Here is a 23,547-nt window from a genome sequence, read left to right on the forward strand (position 1 = left end):
CACCAGTCCTAGACTGAGACCAAGGATTATGGGATAGATAGTTTATTCACAGGTAGTGTCAGTTTTCAGACCACCGAGAGGTCATGCATTAACCCCTGCGTGACTAGGGTCAAAACAAACCTTAACGCTCAGACCCAATTTTGCAACTTGACAATTAGTATAACTGTACATCACAACTACTAAGTGTATCCAGGTGGATTGTACCTTGTTTGTTTTCAGGACAGATTGGGCATCACCTGATTTTGTTTTATTATGAATGGAAAAAAATTGAATGGAAAAAAAGTGTAGAATATTTTTTTTATTTTAGTCTTATATAGTTTTATGACATTACACCACCCTACAAAGTAAATTTGCCTACTCCTGACCATCACGGTGATACTGCATACCCATTGTAGGGCCAAGAAACAATAATATGCATTCTTTTTTCTCTTATCTAAACACACTGACATGCTAGCACTTAGGCCTCGTTCACACCATACAGAGAAGGAAATAAGTATTTGATCCCCTGCTGATTTTTTATGTTTGCCCACTCACAAAAAAATGATCAGTCTAAAAATCGAATGGTAGGTGTATTGTAACACTGAGACATGCATTTCTTTTGAATTTTTTGTTGCTATTCTGTCTCTTAACAAATTATGCACAGATTTGCATGTTCATGAGGGAAATAAGTATTTGATCCCCTATCATTCAGCAGGATTTTTGGCTACCAGGTGTCTTCCATACAAGTAACAAGCTGAGATTAGAAGCAGTCTCCTAAAGGGAGTGCTGCTAATCTCATTTTGTTACCTGTATAAAATTAAAGACACCTGTCCACAGGAGCAATCAAAGAATCAGATTCCAAACTCTCCACAATGGCAAAGACCAAAGAGCTGTCCAAGGATGTCAGGGACAAGATTGTAGATCTACACAAGGCTGGACTGGGCTATCAATGTATCGCCAAGCAGCTTGGTGAGAAGGTGACAACAGTTGGTGCAATCATTTGCAAATGGAAGAAACACAAAACAACTGTCGGTCTCCCTAGGTCTGGTGCACCATGCAAGATCTCACCTCGTGGAGTGTCAATGATCATGAGAACAGTGAGGAATCATCCCAGAATACATGTGAGGATCTTGTCAATAGTCTCCAGGCAGCTGGGACCACAGTCACCAAGAAAACAATTGGTAACACACTACGCTGACAAGGATTGAAATCCTGCAGTGCCCGCAAGGTCCCTCTGCTCAAAGTTCATGTCCAGGCCCGTCTGAAGTTTGCCACTAAACATCTGAATGATGCAGAGGAGGACTGGTTGAAAGTGTTGTGGTCAGATGAGGCTAAAATCGAGCTCTTGTTTGGAGGTGGAGGAATGCTGCCTATGACCCCAAGAACACCATCCCAACTGTCGAACATGGTGGTGGAAACATTCTGCTTTGGGGGTGTTTTTCTGCTAATGGGACAGGACAACTGCACCGCATCAAAGGGACGATGGACGGGGCATTGTACCGTCAAATCTTGGGTGAGAACCTTCTTCCCTCAGCCAGGGCATTGAAAATGGGTCATGGATGGGTGTTCCAGCATGACAGTGACCCAAAACACACGGCCAAGGCAACAAAGGAGTGGCTCAAGAAGAAGCACATTAAGGTCCTGGAGTGGCTTAGCCAGTCTCCAGACCTTAATCCGATTGAAAATCTGTGGAGGGAGCTGAAAGTTCGAGTTGCCAAACGTCAGGCACTAAACCTTAATTACTTGGAGAGGATCTGCCAAGAGGAGTGGGCCAAAATCCCAAAAGTTATGTTTTGTTAAGGGGATCAAATACTTATTTCCCTCATGAACATGCAAATCCGTGCATAATTTGTTAGACATGCATTTCTTTTGAATTTTTTGTTGCTATTCTGTCTGTGTTACAATACACCTACTATTCAATTTTTAGACTGATCATTCTTTGTGAGTGGGCAAACATTCAAAATCAGCAGGGGATCAAATACTTATTTCCTTCACTGTTTGTGCAGAAAAACTGATGGAAACATACATACAGATTTCACTTGCGGAACAGTTTACATCTGTTTTCATGCTCCCTTTAAATAGTTTTTGTATGCATTGCAGATTCCTGCACAGAAAAAAATCTGCACGTGATACTAGTTTTGCGGTGTGAACAGGGCACATAGAGAACAATTGATTTAATTGTGCCCCTGCAGAACGCTTGCAGAAAAACTAATTAATATAAATATAGTTCTGCGCTACCTACAATATGAATTCATAAACCCAAAATTATATAAACGGAACAATCTGAAATATTAACTGTGAATCATAAAACACAAAAGTCTCTGAATATTGATTCCTTCAGCTGTAATAATACTTCATATCATCTTCCTCATGTGATCAAATCCTCTACCAAAACACCAAATGTGCCCTCACCTGAAATTTTTGACCTCACAAAGTTAGGTCAGGACCTCGTAGAGAGGTCCCGTCCGACAATAGGTGTTTCACTGTGTCCGGAGGACACAGCAGGCACTGGATCGCGGTGCTGTGTGCTCCCAGGGAGCGCACACAAGCAGGGTGCGGGGAGGCCGTTTATAAACGGCCACCCGACCCTGCAGTGCCGTCGTCCGGCCGTTTATATACAATGGCCGGTCGGGAAGTGATTAAGTACTGTAGTTTGTTTTTGATATACACTGCTTGTGAGAGATTGTCCAGTATAGCTTGCAGAAAAACTGACATCTCTGCATCATTGTGTGAATGAGCCCTTACTCTAAATCTAAAACCTTTTATTCTTACCTAAAACACACTACCACTAACTGCCACTGATATTAACTCTGACACGAATACTCACACTAGCTGACATTTACACTGCCACTGACGCACTCAAACTAGAACAAGCCCTAATCTAGTTCATCTTTATTTTTTTTTAACAGACTTTCTTTTTACAGACTTCTCTAGTGAGGAGGAAATTATACATTGTATATTTTCCTGTGCTAGGATAGAAGTCTGTTTTTCTTCTTCAAAAAGGAGAAACCGCACAGGAATGGGCGATTGAGTGAATGATCACTGTGACAGCCTACAACAGCAATTTATATGTTCAAAAGCTGGTTCTTTCGTTGCTGGATCATTAGAGACCCAGAGCTGTCAGCGACGGCATGGTTTCAGTGCTGGGAGTGTGTTTCCAGCAAAAACACAGGAGCACATATATGTGGCACCCAGAATTAAAGCCCACTTCCTGGACACTGCATATATGTGTGAATTGATCTTAAATCGATTATCCTATGCTGTACCTCTTGTTTGAACACAAACAGAAACTTTCAACACTGTAATGTGAAGATTTACCATAGGCTGTGTGTACAGGGCAACAAATGACACCATGACATTACATGATCAATGCACAACTTGTGAAGGCGAGAAACACAAGGTGCAAGTAGTAGGAAGATTTATTATGCCTTTCTGAGTTCTCCCTGTGACTATCTATTTGTGTTCCAATTAGCACAGGACTCAACTTTCAGTTCAGGACAGTTATCTGGCTAATACGTGCAGAATCATCTGGCCCAGAGCTGTATCAGTGTTCATGTCTGTCTCTGAAGTCTCACTATTTTGAGTACCTAGCAGGCTTATACTGTGTTGAGCTTTTCCCTCTATTTGGATGGAAGGCTGTGTGTGGTATTTGCTCCAAAAGCAGATGTAGCAGGCTGGCCTTTCTTTGTGAAGGGGTTAAAATTATTTTACTACTAGTTTGCCTTGTCTTTTCATAGAATTTGTAAGATGGCTAGTAGCGGGAACACTCCTCTTTATCGAATCGTCAATTTAAACTTCCCAGCATTTGTTCTCATCAGTGCATCAATGGTGGCTATGTTCATATATACAGTGGGACCATGGAGAATGAAAGTAGTCACCCTCTAACAGGAAATTGGATCACAGCAGCAGAAAGAAAAATAGGAATTTAGATCTTAGGAGGAGGCAGCACTACTTTTAGTTAAGAATCCATACTTGAATAGAAAATTACTATACTTGTGTGGCCTATAAAGTTGTTTCTTACAAATGCCTCAGTAACCTGTATATTGTATTGTGCTGATTGTATTTATTTATTTTAGATCTTTTATGACTTGGTCAGACAGATAAATAGGAAAACACCAGTGGAAAAGAAAAAACCTAAAAAGAAATCTTCATGTTTGCTGCTTTAGACCCTCTTCAAGCAGCAGATCTGAGCCAGGTGAATGTTAACATTAATTATTCCTAACATAGAACAGATGTTTGTGTGGATGCACATTTAACTCCTTTTGTGCCCACAGTACGCATATTTGTGGGGTATCGGCAGGTGGCCCTTGACATGGAGAGGTCGCATATATTTGTACAAAAGTGTAAACAAACCTGTACTGAGAGTGCATGCCCTGCGTTTCCAGTGCCTAATGATCAGGTGCCTAATGATCATGTGACTGCCATTCACGGCAGTAACATCATAAACCCTGCCCTGCCTTCTGGCATCAGACATCCCATAAAGGGATGGGAGGCGCTGGCATTAAGGGGTTAATACTTGTATGATAGATACAAATAAAAAGTTCTAGAGCCTAGAAATCTGGCCTAGGAGTTAGCACACTCTAAAGTTGAATTCCAGCCAAGACATTTTTTCATTTTGGATAGGGAATCCATTGGCATGTGTTTGTCATTCGTACCCCAACTGGGGAGATTTCCTGTGAGGGAAGCAAGTTTATGGAAATCTTTTTAACAGGGTCACAGACCAAAACAAATTTTGAATGTTTGCTCCTTCCTGTCCCGGTGACAGCCTCACCTTCTGTTTGTTCATAAGGACAACACAGAAAAGGAAAGTGAGGGGAAATCTCCCCAGGAATAAAAGCCTAACAAACAGGCTGTCACCCACTTTGGCCTCTTTCACATGGGGCCAATATATGCTTTCCCCATGCAGGGCCATGTTTTGCTAGCATGGGGTTGGACAGGTGTTGCGTGCATCCTCGTGCCAGTAGTCCCATTGTTCTCTGTTGGGAAACAGAAGCTGTATGGATAAAGTCACTGTGTCCCAAGATAATACCGGTGTGGGTGCTGGTCCCTGAATGCACACACAGGGTGAGTTTGGCGACCCACAGGAATGTCATACTGGCGTGCAGCCACTGTGACCCAGTAGACAACAATGGAACTGCTGGCGCAGGGATGAACGCAACACCTATCCATCCCTATGCCAGCATGGGGCACACATACTCAAGTGAACAAGGCCTTTGTCTAAAACTAAACTTGTCTGGAATTGGTCTTAAGTAGCTAAAGATGCTTGATTTTTAGTGTGTGTGTGTTCGTTCCATATTTAAACTTTGCTAAATATTGGTCTAGGTACCAGGATCACTTATCAGATGCTGCACATTGCTGAGCTACTGAAAACATTTCTATTGCTTCATAGCAAGCAATTTGATTTAATAAATTATACAGTAAGAGTAACAGGGAGTCTTTACTTTGACCGGGCAAAGTAATAGGCATCATAGCATAGGGATTTCCACAGGCTCTGATGGCTAACTGGTTGGGGCAACTTCCGGCCAACCTGGGAATTGTGATTCACCAGAAGACCAGACTGTTCTAAAAGCATGCATATGACCGCTGTAAATCTAGGATTTCAACATGGAAACCTTCATACCTCCTCTATACTGGAAAGATAAATCTGGATATGGTGGTATATGTAGAAGCAACATCCTAAACAGAACAATGCATGTGTTGTACAGATATTATTTTGTTTTTTTGTTTTTTATGTAGAGTACAGGAATGAAGAACTGTTGCCTAGATGGAAAGTGCCAGCATTCCGAGATGTAAAAAGAAATCCAACCATAATTTAACAAATCTGAAAAGGCTCCTTTTTATTTTATATATTATGTAAACAATTTAGATCTCCAATACTGTTTGCACAAGGTTCTCTTAAAACAAATCGGCTGTATTTCTCTCTGAAAACAAGACCACCACCGTGTCAACTTTTGCAATAGTGTTGACAGCAGATGTGAAATAAAGTTACTTGACTTCATTTTGAATGATTCTATGAGAGCATGAATGCATTTCAAATGTTACATGTTACTAGTTTAATTACACGGTTTTCATATCGACTTCCAAATCCTGTTTGTAGTCATGCCTGTGTCAAGCCCTAAGATGTAGCATATATATATATATATATATATATATATATATATATATATATATATATATATACCCTTTAAAGATCTCAATGGGGCTAATACCTTTGAGTCACGATGACTTCATTTTATATTTAAAACCTATGAGTTTATCATTACTATCATCTTTCCATTATAATTAAAGCTGAACTCCAGACTGGTGGAATAGTAAAGGTACGTCCTTAACTTGTTCAGTCTGTTTTGCTCTTTTTTCTGTTTTCCTAAACAGGACATATGCCCCGTTTCTTCTACTTTTTTGTCAGTGAGACTGGGTACTGTTGTTTTCTCCATAAGGAGAAATTGCTCCTGGTAGCATTTCTTCCTATATGTACTGTTTTAAAGAAGAGCTGTGAAGTGTAACATCACCACTTTCACACGTGGGTACAGTTACACATTTCCCAGTTGCAAGTTGCCAACAGCCAGTGAATCTCACTAAGCAGCTCCCGTCTGCATGCCCAGCACCGTATGCGGACTCCAACGAAATCATGGGACTTATACTTCATAATTCCCCCTTCAGAAAACCTTCATAAAACCCCTTCAGATGTGCCGTGCCTGGTCTGCTTTGATTCTCTGGTGCTTGGGTACGGTAAACTATGCAGAATGAGATGACGATGTCACATGAAATAAGCCTTCATTCAAATGTTAACGGCATTTTTTTTTAAAATTTAATAAATAACATGTTACCTGCTCTGTGCAGTGGTTTTGCACAGAGCAGCCTCAGTCGTCCTCTTTTTGGGTCTACCACCAGCACTCCTGGCCCCTCCCGCCTGCTGAGTGCCTCCAGAGCAAGCTGCTTGCTATGGAGGCACCCAAGCAGGCCCACTACCAAGCTGCTGCTCTGTGTGTCCATTCACATACAGAGCTTCGGCACAGCCCCTCCCCCCTCTCTCCTCATTGGTTCGCTGGCTGTGAATGGCTTCCACTGCTATCTCAGAAAATGAGGGAGAGTTCCCAGAGAGCCGTGGCTCTTGTGAACATCACTGGTTTGCAATGGGGGGCTGCTGCACACAGAAGGTTTTTTACCTTCATGCATAGAATATATGAAGGTAAATAACCTTAAACTTTTACAACAACTTTATTAAAAAAAATAAGGCATTATTTGCTAAAGACACAAGCGTTTTTGTCCGCAGAAAAAGGGCACTACAGGTGAAAAGTGGGCATGACCTGGAGTTCAGCTTTAAGAAGCATTTAGCGTACAATGGTTTTGGGGAGGGACGGTGGGTTCTTTTTATAGGGAAAACTGGGAAACTGATTTCTATGAATTTCAAAACTGAAATATATAATATACTAAACTCTAATATTGCTTCTTGTTTTACTGTCACAGATTAAATTACAACTTTTATGAAGATTAAATTTTAGTACATTTTCATTTTTGTGATTGTGTATTTTTTCCCATATTTTAAGCCACACAATTATTTTTCAACTGTTTGTCTTGTTTTATCTCAGTAGCTTATTTATGTGTGCCTTATTATTTTCCAAGTTAAAATGTCAGTTACTGAATTGTACTTTTCATAGCATAACTAATAAATATAATCTATTTTACAAATACATTCCCCATGATAATCCATGCTTTCACAGTTGTTTTACCTGATCAGTTGTTTTATTTGCTCAGGTAATGTTTCCTCATGCCTGTTGATTTCCACAAGTGGAGGTTTTATTTATACACAGGATGATGTACTATGATCGTAAAAAATCATCAAAAATGCAAACATAACCTGTTATTAACCTGTTGACAGCTGAGCGGGACTAGTATGACGTCTTTCCGGGCCATGCTGTGGCTTGACCTGTCACTGGCTACCTACGGTACCATATCTTAAAATATATAAGCACAATCCAATATAGTCCCATAACCAGTTGGGTATCAGCCATAAATACATTACGCAAAACTCTATGAAGAGACTTGAACCAAGACTCTAGGTAGGCATCGACAACATCACTCCCTTTAGTGTGCTGAAGAAGAGCACATAATCAACCCGTTTTGGCTTGTTATCGGTGCTCAATTCAAATACCTACATCACTGATGGTATGGGGGTGGATTAGTGCAGGGCTTAAAATTTCAAGTCTAGACCTACTAGCCAGGCAAAAACCTTACTCTCCACCAGTTGCCCCACTAAACCTTGCCCTTGCCGTCAGAGTCCCCCTTTACATCAGGCGTCCCCCCTCCGAGTCTCCTTTACATCAGAGTCCCCCTTTCATCAGGTGTCCCCATCAGAGTCCCCCTTTCATCAGGTGTCCCCATCAGAGTCCCCCTTTCATCAGGTGTCCCCATCAGAGTCCCCCTTTCATCAGGTGTCCCCATCAGAGTCCCCCTTTCATCAGGTGTCCCCATCCGAGTCCCCCTTTCATCAGGTGTGTCCCCATCAGAGTCCCCCTTTCATCAGGTGTGTCCCCATCAGAGTCCCCCTTTCATCAGGTGTCCCCATCAGAGTCCCCCTTTCATCAGGTGTCCCCATCAGAGTCCCCCTTTCATCAGGTGTCCCCATCAGAGTCCCCCTTTCATCAGGTGTCCCCATCAGAGTCCCCCTTTCATCAGGTGTCCCCATCAGAGTCCCCCTTTCATCAGGTGTCCCCATCAGAGTCCCCCTTTCATCAGGTGTCCCCATCAGAGTCCCCCTTTCATCAGGTGTTCCCCTTTCATCAGGTGTCCCCATCAGAGCCCCCCTTTCATCAGGTGTCCCCATCAGAGCCCCCCTTTCATCAGGTGTCCCCATCAGAGCCCCCCTTTCATCAGGTGTCCCCATCAGAGCCCCCCTTTCATCAGGTGTCCCCATCAGAGCCCCCCTTTCATCAGGTGTCCCCATCAGAGCCCCCCTTTCATCAGGTGTCCCCATCAGAGCCCCCCTTTCATCAGGTGTCCCCATCAGAGCCCCCCTTTCATCAGGTGTCCCCATCAGAGCCCCCCTTTACATCAGGTGTCCCCATCAGAGCCCCCCTTTACATCAGGTGTCCCCATAAGTATAACCTCACCCTTCCCCCTTGTACTCACAGATCTTCTCGTGAATGCAGCTTCTCCTTCTTTCCCTCCTTCGGTCATGTGATAAGTCACATGACAAGGGGAGAGAGGAAGGACACTCTGCCTTCACTCCTTAGTGCCGTCTGTCTATTGCCCCCGCAGGCAGAAGAAGGAGAAAGCCTAGTCCTCCCTCCAGCAAGTGCCAGCAGCTGCTCCCTGTTACAGGAGTGAAACTGCGATAACTCCGGTCACTGAGGAGCGACACCAGCAGTGCACCCCCCTCAACACAGTGCTCGGGGCAGGTTGGTGCTACTGGTAGCACCCGCCCCCCACCCTCCAATGTGGCGCCTTGGACACACTTGCCCACATGTTATTTTCACTAGCCAAATGCGAGCAGGCGAGTGGGAATTTCATGCCTTAGATTAGTGCATGTGGAAAGGGCAGTTTGTGTGTCTGGAAAGGCACCATCAATGCTGAAAGAGAAATCCTTGTTTTAAAGCACTCATCCAGACAACACTTTTTTTTTTTTTTTTTAACCACTTGAGCTCCAGAGGATTTACCCCCCTTAACCATTAGCCGCCCGGCCAATGGCCGTTTGGCGGCTTCAAAAGTGTCTCTGCACTCCGGGTGCACGCCATTTGGCGTGCTCCCGCACATGCGCAGTTTGCGCTAATGTAGAGCGGCGCAGCAGTGCGATCTGTCACCGGCCGTGCACCTCGGACACGGCCGATGACAGATCCGAGTACCGGCTCCCGTTGCTGGTACCATGTGACCTGCTGTGACCAATCACAGCAGGTCACATGACAGTTGTATACAATGGATGGCTTCATTCATGATGCCATCCATTGTATACTAGTGCCTAGCTGTGAATGGTCACAGCTAATCACATGCGCATGTCATGTAATTAGCTGTGACCAAATCACAGCTAAGCACAAAAAAAAAAAAGAAAAAAAAAAGCTGAATGAATCGATTTCATTCAGGTAAATGCTTACTTATAGCAAAGTAATTCTTTGCTATAAGCAAATAGTGTAAAAAAAAAAAAATACTGATCACTTCCCCATAGTAACATTGTACTACTTTGGTCATAGTAAAATATGAAAAAAAATCTTAAAAAAAAATTAAATATAATAAAAAAAAATATATATTTTTTTTTTCCATACTGTCACCAGTCAGTGTCCCTGTTCACCGCCATGCCAGTTATATGATGACGCTGTACTGCACTGGTGACAGTATGTAAAAAAAAAAAAATAGTGAAAATAATTTTTTTAATTTTTTCATTTTCCAAAAAATTATGACAAAAAAATACAACTTCAAAAAACTCGCCATGCCTCTTATGAAGTACGTCGGACTGTCTACTCTGCAAAAAGGGGTCATTTGGGGGATATCTGTACTATTCTGACATTCTTGGACCTCAAGAAATTAGATTGGCTGTCAGTACTTCAGGATTGATCAATATTCAGATCTATACCATAGTTTGTGAACTCTATAACTTTCCTACAAACTAAAAAATACATCCTAATTTGGGTTATTTTCACCAAAGACGTAGCAGAATACATCTCGGTCTAAATTTATGAAGAACAATTATTTATTTGTAAACTTTTATAACAGAAACAAAGAAAAATGTTTTTTTTTCAACATTTTTGGTCTTTTTTTGTTAATTTAGCAAAAAATAAAAACCCCAGCGGTGAATAAATACCACCAAAAGAAAGCTCTAGTTGTGTGAAGAAAATGATAAAATTTTAGTTTGGGTACAGTGTTGTATGACCGCGCAATTGTCATTCAAAGTGTGAGAGCGCTGAAACCTGAAAAATGGCCTGGGCAGGAAGATGTAAAATTGCACGGTATTGAAACGGTTAATGACCAGGCCTCTTTTTGCTACTCGGCGCTGCACTAATTCAACTGATAATTGCGCGGTCATGCAATGCTGCACCCAAACGAAATTTACGTCCTTTTTTTCACACAAATAGAGCTTTCTTTCGGTGGTATTTGATCATCTGTGCGCTTTTTATTTTTCACGCTATAAACAAAAAAAGGCCAAAAATTTTGAAGAAAAACAATATTTTTTACTTTCAGCTATAAAAAATATATAGTAAACTCAAAGTTGGTTATAAATTTAGGCCAAAATGTATTCTGCTACATGTTTTTGGTAAAAAAAATCCACTGACACTGTACTAATGGCACTGGGGAGGAAAGGGTTAACTATTTTGCAGGGAAGGGTTATCTGAGTGAGGGGGAGTGTTTTACTAGGGGCGGGGGTGTGTGCTGGACAGGACAAGGCTGATCGAGAGAGAGAAACTCTTCTGTCTCGATCAGCTCGTCCTCGAGCTGACAAGGAAGTGACAGATAGCACAGCTACTGCAGCTGCGCTCTCTGTCACTGTTTACCGCCAATCGCCGGGAAACAGCCGCTAAGGACCGGCTGTGACCCGGCTAAAGACATCCGCTGCAGTGATCGGTGGGACAGATAGGGCGGCGGCGCGCCTCCCTATTTGTTTACAAAACACACGTTTTAAAACGTGGTTTTGCCTGCCAGTGCCGCCCTGCCGCCGTATTTCTACAGTGGCTGGGCGGCAAGTGGTTAAGGAAGGCCTTGCATACACAGCAGGACAATGCTATACCGCATCCAGGGCAACAGCATTGCTTTGCAGTAGAAGATTCTGGGTGCCTATGTGGCCTTCTTGCAGTCCAGATCTTTCATATTTTCTGTTTCAAAATGTTGCAAATATTTTCAATTGATGACAAAGACCCAGGACTGTTGAGTAGTTAGAATCCTGTATCAGGTTCTCAGATGTTAAAAGAGGGGATGCTACGCCGTGGTAAACGTGGCCCTGTCCCAACTTTTTTGAGACCTGTTGCTGCCATTTTCAGGATTGGCTTTTTTTTCCCCTCATCTTAAAATAGTACATTTTCTCAGTTTAAACATTTTGATATTTTTTTATTGTGAAAAAACTATGGGTTTATAAGATTTGAAAATCATTGCATTCTGTTTTTATGTAAATTTTACACTGGGAAGCTCTAAAGCACTTTAGTTGCAGTGCCTCTTTTGGGTGGCCCAGGGAGGTCCTTACATATGACGTTAAAGAGTTCCAGCTGAGAAAAAAAATAAGCAACTACAAAAAGTGTAGCTGCTGAATTTTAAAATACAGCCGCTTTCCTGTCTCTCGGACTACGGTGGGGGTGGGGATGGAGGAGGACAACTTCTGCTTCCAATCGCCTAGGTGATCGCAGTGGAAGTGGGAGCGGGTACCTGTCAAATTCGGGTACCCGCTCCCCAAAGTTGCCAGTCCTCAATGGGGAGCGGGGGACAAAACATTACCACAGAACTTCCCCTTTTGGGTGGAGCTCTGCTTTAACTGCCTTCCCTCTTGATGCATCTGTTTTTTTCTTTTTGTTGGCTGTAAGCTAAGCTTTTTCTGGCTAGCTTGTTGACAGCACCTGATTCCTGTCTAAGTAGGTACAATTTCAGGAGGATTTAACCGATTTCCGACCACCCAATAGCAGAACTGCACATGGACAGTTGTGTTCAAAATAATAGCAGTGTGTTGAAAAAAGTGAATAAAGCTCAAAAGCCTTCTAATAGCTTTTATTTCCATACACACAAATGCATTTGGAACCCTACACATTCTATTCCAAATCAAAACATGAAGAAAAATATATCGAATTTGTGTTGTTCCTCTAAAAAAATTGAAGAAAAGTGAATATTAGACTGTTCAAAAAAATAGCAGTTTGTATTCTTCTTTACAAACTCAAACATTCACTATATAAACTGAAAAATGTTTGAAGATTTTGCTTTCCTTTGAATCAATTAATATTTAGTTGTATAAGCACTGTTTCTGAGAACTGCTGTACATCTGTGTTGCATGGAGTCAACCAACGTCTGGCACCTGTGAACAGGTATTCCAGCCCAGGATGATTGGACTACATTCCACAGTTCTTCTCTATTTCTTGGTTTTGCCTCAGAAACTGCATTTTTGATGTCGCTCCACAAGTTTTCTATTGGATTAAGATCCGGGGATTGGGTTGGCCACTCCATAACGTCAACCTTGTTGGTCTGGAACCAAGATGTTGCACGTTTACTGGTGTGTTTGGGGTCGTTGTCTTGTTGGAACACCCATTTCAAGGGCATTTCCTCTTCAGCATAAGGCAGCATGACCTCTTCAAGTATTCTGATGTGTTCAAACTGATCCATGATCCCTGGTATGTGATAAATAGGCCCAACACCGTAGTATGAGAAACATCCCCATATCATGATGCTTGCGCAACCATGTTTCACTGTTCTCACAGTGTACTGTGGCTTGAATTCAGTGTTTGGGGGTCGTCTGAGAAACTGTCTCCGGCCACTAGACCCAAAAAGAACAATCTTTCATCAGTCCACAAAATGTTGCGCCATTTCTCTTTAGGCCAGTCAATGTGCTCTTTGGCAAATTGTAACCTCTTCAGCACGTCTTTTTTTTCAACAGTGGGACTTTGCGGGGGCTTCTTGCAGATAGCTTGGCTTCACAGGTAACTTTAGACCTTCTTTGATCTTCCTGGAGCTGATTGTTGGCTGAGTCCTTGCCATTTTGGCTATTCTTCTATCCTTTCGAATGCTTTCTTCCACATCTTTCAGGTTTTGGTTGCCATTTTAAAGCATTTGCGATCATTTTAGCTGAGCAGCCTATCATTTTCTGCACTTCTTTTATATGTTTTCCCCTCTCCAATCAACTTTTTAATCAAGGTACGCTGTTCTTCTGAACAATGTCTGGAATGACCCATTTTCCTCAGAATTTCAGAGCGAAATGCACTGTAACTAGCATGTACAACATTTGCTGCCTTCCTTCCTTAACCAGTTGCCGACCGCAGATAGCCAAATGACGGCTACACTGTGGGCGGCCAGTTCTGGGAGGGTGTCCTCCCAGAACGCGCTCTCGTGCGCACCCTCGGCGGTCTCCGTGATCACTGTGTCCTATGGACACAGGTGATCATGTGATGTGGTAAAAGGCCAATCACAGCGGTTTTTTTACCACGTGATCAGCCGTGTCCAATGACACGCTGATCACAGGGAAATGCAATTGCCGGTTCTCGGCTGCACTTTCCTTATGCTGTCAGAACGTAGGGAAAGTACTGCCGAGAACCGTCAGTTGTCAGAGCAGGGGTCAGCACTGATGATCAGTGTCCTGATGATCGGTGCCCAGCAGTGCCATCCAACTGTGTCACTTACCTGTGCCCATCAGTGCCACCCACCTGTGTCACCCAACTCTGCCTGTCAGTACCCATCATCAGTGCTGACTATCCATGCCACCTCATTAGTGCTGCCTATCAGTGCAGCCTCATCAACGCACATCAGTAAAGGGGAAAAATTACCTGTTTGCAAAATTGTATAGTAGAAACAAAGAAACCTTTTTTTTTTAAATTTTTTTGCTCTTTTTTTGTTTATAGCGCAAAAAATAAAACCCCCAGTGGCAAGTAAATACCACCAAAAGAAATCTCTATTTGTGAGGAAAAAAATGATAAAAATTTCATATGAGTACAATGTTGCATGACCACGCAATTGTCATTCAAAGTGCGACAGCGCTGAAAGCTGAAAATTTGCCTGGTAAGGAAGAGGGTACAAGTGCCGGGTAGGCAAGTGGTTATATAGGCAATAATTGCCACCTGTTTTTCAAAGAATGAATGACCTCACTAATAGAACTCCACACTGCTATTATTTTGAACATGCCCCTTTCAATTAGTGATTCAATTACACAGAATCAGCAGCATGCATGTCATGACTGTTGGGTCTGTTGGATTTCTATTACTCTACTACACCTGCTAGGAAATTATCTGCCATGTAGAAATATAATTTCTACCAAAAAAACAGTGATTGATCAGGTTAGTGATATCTGACTGCTATTATTTTGAACACAACTGTATATATATGTGATTTTTTATTTTTGGGTGGGGGGGGGGTACGCCACCATTCGCAGCTGTTGATCACCGAGTCTCGGCTGGAGATTCCCCCCCCCCCCCCCCCCGGCACTCGGTGATTGCCAAGGCACACTAATGGGAGAGGTCTGTGTGTAAACAATACAGATCTCTCCCCTATCAGCGCCAGCATGCTGCATAGCAGAGCAATACAAAGCAGCATACTTACACATTAACTCACACACAGCACAGTTTGTAAAACACACAGTTAACCCTTTGATCGTCCCATGTTAACCCCTTCCTGCCCAGTGTCATTAGTAGTGTCAGTGGTTTTTTATTAGTGCTGAGCACTGGGGATGTCAGTGGAAGTTATAAGTCGCTGATCGCCGCCATTACTGGTATAAAAAAAAATTTCAGTATACGCTATAACTTTCATATAAACCAGTTAACCACCTCCCGCCCGCCATATAGTAATATGATGGACACAAGGTGGTTCTCTCGTTCTGGGAGGATGCCATATAACGTCCTCCGATTCTCACCGCACATGCGTGGCGATCGGCGGTGCACGGAAACAGCGGATCACCGATCACGGAAAGAGCCGAAGATGTCGCCTCGGTCATGTGATCAGCTGTGTCCAATCACTGCTGATCACATGTAAACAGGGAAATGACAGTTATCGGCATTTCTCTCCTCTCGAGCTGTCACGCTGACAGCTCGAGAGGAGAGCCGGTAATCGGCTTTCCGCGGAGGGGACATGTACACTGATCATCAGGGCACTGATGATCAGTGTAGCCCCAGCAGTGCCTACCAGTGCACATCAGTGCCATGTATCAGTGCTGCCTTTCAGTGCCTCCTCATCAGTGCAGCCTATCAGTGCTCATCACTGCAGCCTCATTAGCGCACATCAGTGAAGGAGAAAAATCACTTATTTACAAAATTTTATAACAAAAACTAAGAAAACATTTTTTTTCTTCAAAATTTTCAGTGGTTTTTGGTTTGTTTAAGAAAAAATAAAAAAAACCCAGAGGTGATTATATACCACCAAAATAAAGCTCTATCTGTCACAAAAAAAATGATAAAAAGTTCATATGGGTACAGTGTTCCATGACCGTGCAATTGTCACTCAAAGTGTGACAGCGCTGAAAGCTGGAAATTGGCTTGGGCAGGAAGGGGGGTATAAGTGCCCTGTAGGCTAGTGGTTAATTTACATGTTTTGGGATTTTTTTTTTTTAGCAAAGACGTAGCAGAATACATTGGTCTTTTATTTAGAGCGCAAAATATAAAAAAATCAAGGCACTCAAATACCACCAAAAGAAAGCTCCATTTTTGGGGGAAAAAATATATAAATTTAATTTGAGTACAGCGTTGCATGACCACGCAATTGTCAGTTAAAGTAACGCAGCGTTGTATCGCAAAAAAATGGCCTGGTCAGGAAGGGGGGTAAATCCTCTAGAGGTCAAGTGGTTAACTACTGCTGTGATCACTCTTGGCTGTGTTTTGTTTGTTTTTTTCCCCTCCGGGAAGTTTTAATCCACCCCTTGCTGTACTGCTATACCCTGAGTGGCTTATTCTTAGAAAAAATGGAGGATGGATGTCAGGCTTTAGGCAAACTTTCTGCTAGTGGGTCCATAACAGTGTGTGGGTTGGGGAAGGGCTTCTTTCTCCCTTTAGGCACTTACCATAGCTCTTGTTTGAGCAGAGAGGAATTTCTGCCTCTGGCAGAAAACCCACTGCCATGTTGGAAACCTCTAGCCTCAAAGCCCACAAAAGACTCCATTTTCTTCTCCATTCTTTCTGACTGTTTTGGCTTTTGCCTTGCCACAGGACAGAGAGGAAGAGGAACTACCATTACCTGAACAAAGGGTAGAGGGAGTGTTTTCTTTTGATTCAGAAGAATCTCCGAAGGTAGAGGCCATTTCAGCCATTCTCTCTCCAAAACTCAGTACTATTTATACTGGTGGATGAGAAGTACTCCTGTTTAACCACTTGCCCTCCTGAGGATTTACCCCCCTTCCTGACCAGGTCTCTTTTTGCTATTTGGTGCGGCACTATTTCAACTGATAATTGCACGGTCATACAATGCTGTACCCAAACAAAATTTTCGTCCTTTTTTTCACACAAATAGAGCTTTCTTTCGGTGGTATTTGATCACCTGTGCAATTTTTATTTTTTGCGCTCTAAACAAAAGACCAAACATTTTGAAGAAAAACAATATTTTTTTACTTTTGGCTATAAAAAAAAATATATAGTAAACTCAATTAGTCATAAATTTAGGCCAAAATGTATTCTGCTACATGTTTTTGGTAAAAAAAAAATCCCAATAAGTGTATATTGATTGCTTTGTATGAAAGTTATACTGTCTACAAGCTATGGTATAGATACTGCAATTTACTCAATTTTTTTTTGCGCTGCACTAGTTCAACTGATAATTGCGCGGTCATGCAATACTGTACATAAATGACATTTATGTCCTTTTTTTCACACAAATAGAGCTTTTTTTTGGTGGTATTTGATCACCTGTGCGCTTTTTATTCTTGCGCTATAAACAAAAAGCGAAAATTTTGAAAAAAAAAAACTAATTTCTGTCAGAAAAAATATCCAAAAACCTCTAATTTCGTCATAAATTTAGGCCAAAATGTATTCTGCTACATGTTTTTTTGGTAAAAACAAAAATCCCAATAAGTGTATATTGATTGCTTTGTGTGAAAGCTATAGCGTCTACAAACTATGGTATAGATACTGCAATTTACACAGGTTTTACTGTCTGACTGCCTATCACATTTCTTGAGGTGCTAAAATACCAGGACAGTACAAACACCCCCAAATGACCCCTTTTCGGAAAGTAAATACCCTAAGCTATCTGCGGAGAGGCATGTTGAGTCCATGGAAGATTTATTTTTCCCACACGTTTTTGGAAAACGACAAAAACCTTTTTTTTTTTTTTACAATGTTGTCATTTAAATGATATATTGCTCACACAAGCCACTGGTATATGTGGACTTACACCCCAAAATACATTCTGCTACTTCTGCTGATTATGGGGATACCACATGTGTGAGACGTTTTGGTTGCTGTGACATTCAGATGGCAGGGTCAGAATTCGATGTAAACAACATGACATCCTGCCTTGTATCAATGGTTCAGGCTGGTGGTGTAATGGTGTATGGGATATTTTCTTGGCACAAACAAGGTGTACCTAATAAAGTGGCCGATGAGCGTATATTACAATTTTGGTTTTGGGTTTAATACTGCTTTAAATACTGGTCTGCTGAACTGAGAAGCACCTGGAGCATATGCCTTTGCTGGTTGATGTCTCTTTGTCAAACATATACAGTGCCTTGAAAAAGTATTCATACCCCTTGAAATGTTCCACATTTTTTCATGTTACAACCAAAAACCTAAATGTATATTATTGGGATTTTATGTGATAGACCAACACAAAATGGCACATAATTGTGAAGTAGAAGGAAAATGATAAATGGTTTTCAATTTTTTTTTTTCCATATAAATATCTGAAAAGTGTAGTGTGCATTTGTATTCAGCCCCCCCTGAGTCAATACTTTGTAGAACCACCTTTTGCTGCAATTACAGCTGCAAGTCTTTTTTGGGGGGATGTTTCTACCAGCTTTTCACATCTAGAGTTATATTTTTGCCCATTCTTCTTTGTAAAATAGCTCAAACTGTGTCAGATTGGATGGAGAGTGTCTATGAACAGCAATTTTCACGTCTTGCCACAGATTCTCAATTGGATTTAGGTCTGGACTTTAACTGGGCCATTTTAACACATGAAGATGCTTTGATCTAAACCATTCCATTGTAGGTTTGGCAGTATGTTTAGGGTCGTTGTCCTGCTGGAAGTTGAACCTCCAACCCAGTCTCAAGTCTTTTGCAGACTCTAACAGGTTTTCTTCTAGATTGCCCTGTATTTGGCTCCATCCATCTTCCCACCAACTCTGATCAGTTTCCCTGTCCCTGCTGAATAAAAGCATCCCCACAACATGATGCTGCCACCACCATGTTTCACGGTGGGGATGGTGTGTTCAGGGTGCTGTGCACCCACGTATAGCATTTTCTTTTAGGCCAAAAAGTTCCATTTCGGTCTCAACTGACCAGAGCACCTACTTCCACATGTTTGCTGTGTCCCCCATATGGCTTCTCACAAACTGCAAATGGGACTTCTTATTGCTTTCTTTCAAGAATGGCTTTCTTCTTGCCACTCTTCCATAAAGGCCAGATTTGTGGAGTGCATGACTAATAGTTGTCCTGAGGACAGATTCTCCCACCTGAGCTGTGGATCTCTGCAGCTCCTACAGAGTTACCATGGGCCTCTTTGCTGCTTCTCTGATTAGTGCTCTCCTTGCCCGGCCTGTCAGTTTAGGTGGATGGCCATGTCTTGGTAGGTTTGCAGTTGTGCCATACTCTTTCCATTTTTGGATGATGGATTGAACAGTGCTCCGTGAGATGTTCAAAGCTTGGGATATTTTTTTTTATAACCTAACCCTGCTTTAAATATCTCCACAATGTTATCCCTGACCTGTCTGGTGTGTTCCTTGGCCTTCATGATGCTGTTTTTTCCTAATGTTCTCTAACAAATCTCTGAGGGCTTCACAGAACAGCTGTATTTATACTGAGATTAAATTACACAGAGGTAGACTCTATTTACTAATTAGGTGACTTCTGAAGGCAATTGGTTCCACTAGATTTTAGTTAAGGGTATCAGAGTAAAGGGGGCTGAATACAAATGCATGCCACACTTTTCAGATATTTATTTGTAAATATTTTGAAAACCATTTCAAATTTTCCTTCCACTTCACAACTATGTGTGTGTTGGTCTATCACATAAAATCTCAATAAAATACATTTAAGTTTTTGATTGTACCATGAAAAACGACAAAATGTTGAAAATTTCAAGGGGTATGAATACTTTTTCAAAGCACTGTACTATCATGCTTGGAGGCAGGGCCATCTTTAATATTAATTGGAACCTGGGCAAACATTTTCCTGGACCCCCTGTGCAATTTCGCTCTCCACCTGCTCTGAGACATGCAATAAATAGCAGCTAGACTCAAAATCAGTTTACTGCAGCAGATCAGGCAGCAATTGGGATTGGTTGCTGGAGGTTACAGCATATCATTACCACTCTCTGACTGGTTGCTGAAGGTTACAGCACACATTATGGCCCACTGATCAGTTATTAGAGTTTATAGCACACGGTCTCTACTTTCTTATTGGTTGCTATAGGTTACTGCACATCCTTACCGTTCTCTGGTTGCTAGAAGTTACTGCTCATCGTTAACCACTCTCTGGTTGCTACAGGTTACTGCACATCATTACTGCTCACCCACTGGCTGCTAGAGGTTACTGCACATCTTTACCTCTCTCTGATTGGCTGCTCCAGTACTGCATGTCATTACTGATCACTGATTGTTTGACAAAGGTTATTGCACATCATTACCACTCACCTATTGGTTGCTAGAGGTTACTGCACATCTTTACAACTCAGTGCTTGCTAAAGGTTACTGTACATCATTACTGCTCACTGATTTTTTGTTAGAAGTTACTGCACATCATTACTGCTAACTGGTTGCTAGAGGTTACTACGCATCATTATTACTCACTGATTGGTTGCTAGAGATTACAGCAGATCACCACTGTTCACTGGTTGCTAGAGTTTATTGTACATCATCACCACTCACTGATTGGTTGCTAGAGGTTACTGCACATCACAACTGCTAACTGGTTACTAGAGTTTACTACACATCATTATTACTCACTAGTTGCTAGAGATTACAGCAGATCACCCCTGTTTACTGGTTGCTAGAGGTTATTGCACATCATTACCACTCACTGATTGGTTGCTAGAGGTTACTGCACATTATTACTGCTCACTGATTGTTTGCTATTGGTTACTGTGCATCATTACCACTTACTTATCGATTGCTAGAGGTTAGAGAACATCATTACAGCTCATTGATTGGTTGCTAGAGGCTATAGCACTTAATTACATCTCACTGATTGGTTGCTGAAGTATACAGCACATCTCACTACCTGCACACCATGGACTGAGAAAATGAGGGCACCCACTAATATATATAAGACTCCTAGGGATCCTGGGATCAGTGGCAGTGCTGGGGGGATGGGATGAGTGACAGTGCTAGTGCTAGATGGGGGTGGGAGGTGACATTTCTACACTGACCACCAATGTTAGGGGGGATTTACACTGACAACCAATGTAACGGGGGATTTTATACCAATAACCAATACATTTCTACCCTGGCCACCAATGTAAGGTGTAATTTACACTGACCACCAATTTAAGGGGGCTTCTACATGGACCACCATTGTAAGGGAGGATTTGACACTGACTACAAATGCAAATTAGGATTTGTTACCGACTATCAATATAAAGAGTAGTTTCTACACTGGCCACCAATTTAAAGGGGATTTACAATGACCACCAATGTAAGGAGAACATTCACACCGCAACCCAATGTAATAAGATAAACACTGAAAACTGATGTAATTGTAATGAGAGATTTAGCCAATGTTAACATCTGTGCGTGTTGGGAACGCATGCAAAATAGCTTTCCCGATACCACAGAAACATGCTGCCCTTTAGCAGATGCACAGCAGTGCCATTAAACATTAATGACACCCTCACGCATCTGCTGAAGTGCGCGTTTTCACATGCATCAAAATTCACGGTGCAGTGGCATGGTGTGGCTTGGTGTAATTTTGAAAAAGGGTCAGGGACTTTTTTTTTCCACATTTCTAGCACAGAGCAGGCCATTAAAATGAATGGGCTGCCCTACACGTGACATACATCATTATCCACTCTGCACCCCAAACCTTCCCCATCCTTTTCACTCCACCTTAACTGTACATGCCTCCTCTGCTCATCTTTACACCCACCTTCCTTACCTCTGTACATCCCCTTCTTGCTTACCTAATTTCTTTTCTGCCTACATCTGCACCCCCCCATTTCGCTTACATTTACAGAACAGGCTGGTGGGCTCAGTGACCACAGTTGCAGGCAGGACTTTCAAGCATGCCTCTGTTTAGCTCTCTGCAGTGGGCAGCATTCAGTAGAGGTGATGGCAGCTGGAACCTCAGGGGGGCATAATATACATGTGAATTCCACCATTATTTACATATGAATGCCACATTGCTGCCACTATTTACATATGAATGCTGGTTATTTACAGGTGAAGTCAGCATAAGTGACAGCACTTCACACTTAGATATCAGGATGCAGTGGGATACGAAGACTTCAAGAGACAAGAAAAAGTACATCTGGACAGTTGGCAAGTATGGGGCAGTTGCTTTGGGCCCCACAGAAATGACTGGACCCAGGGCAGCTGCCCCTTTTGCCACACCTTAAAGACGATTCTGCTTGGAGGGGCTTACTTTTCATGGTGCAAGTAGAGAATATTTTATCCTAGACTATACTGTGTGGGATGTATCCTGACTTTTCTCCAGTCAGGTCTGGATCAGCTTATAGCCTTGAATACCCTCAAGGGACAAATTTTGGTCCTCTTGCAGCGTCCTTTAGCCTTTCACTCTCTGATAAAGGCCTCTGTGCAGAGAGTTGCTGATTTAGCCCCCCTAGTAGCTCTCGGGTGTCACTATTGGGATCTCAATATGGTACTTACGGCTCTTCAAGTCTCCCTTCAACCCTGTCTGGGATATTCCCTTGGCTTAGTTCATTAGCAGGGTGATTTTTCTTGACGCCATCACTTGTGTTGGGCGAGTATCAAAGTTGGCGGTATTGTCTTGTAAGGAACCTTTCCTGGTGTTGCACAAAAATAATGTCCTGACATCTAAGCCTTCCATTCAGCACAAGGTTGTCTTCTCCTTTCACCTTAACCAGGATGTTGTCTTGCCATCTTTTGTTCTGACTCCTAAGCACCCCTGAGAGGTCAGCGTGGATGTGGTAAGTGCTATATGAGTTTACCTGTTTGCTACGGCCTCTTTTAGACTTTGTTTCTTTTTTTATTCTTCATGAAGGCTCTCACTGTTTCTTTTTCCACCATCGCTAGGTGGATTTGTCATAATATTGTTCAAGCCTAATCCTTACAGGATAAGATTCTTCCCTTTCTTGTCAAGGCCCACTCCACTAGGTGTATGGGAAATTCTTGGGCCTTTCAGTATCAAAATATGTTTTGCAGATTTGCAGGGCTCCCACATGGTCTCCTGTTAACACTTTTGCTAAGTTTTACCAGCTGGATGTTCAAGCCTTCGCTGACGCTTGCTTCACTTAAGTGTTTAGTGTCAGAAAAAAAAACACTGCCAGTGTGTCCAGGAGCAGCTGCATTTTGGCGTGTCAAGTGCTTGAGTGTTAATTCATTTTAATGGCCTGACCCTTCTTGGTCCCTGAAGTAGATAGCTTTTGCTCCAAAGGGTATGGGAGATCAAAAAGGAGTGCAATTTTTATCAGGAAATTTAGTAACGATTAGAGGGTGTCAAAAGAAGAGACTAAAATGAACACTGGAATGTGAAGTGAAAGGGATAAATAAGTCGTTGGGAGGAGTGGCTGCAAAACTGAGATGAGGGGAAGATAATGGGCTGTGGAGTGGCAGTAAAAGGGGAG

At 42.2% G+C, this 23,547-nt stretch overlaps 1 protein-coding gene across 1 annotated transcript in view; it reads left to right on the forward strand.

Annotated features, from left to right (window-relative positions):
- Positions 1–7,491, forward strand: part of RAP1A (RAP1A, member of RAS oncogene family) — a 93,334-nt gene extending 85,843 nt beyond the window's left edge. The window contains exons 8-9 of the mRNA XM_089668309.1: positions 4,056–4,174; positions 5,716–7,491. Of these exons, the coding sequence (XP_089524435.1) occupies positions 4,056–4,145 (90 nt within the window). The 3' untranslated portion in view covers positions 4,146–4,174; positions 5,716–7,491. The remainder of the gene's footprint in view (positions 1–4,055; positions 4,175–5,715) is intronic.
- Positions 7,492–23,547: the final 16,056 nt, after the last annotated feature.

Source organism: Staurois parvus, unplaced genomic scaffold (assembly GCF_062004578.1).
Source record: "Staurois parvus isolate SC_StPar_1 unplaced genomic scaffold, SC_StPar_1.0 ptg000056l, whole genome shotgun sequence".
Classification (NCBI taxonomy): Eukaryota; Metazoa; Chordata; class Amphibia; order Anura; family Ranidae; genus Staurois; species Staurois parvus.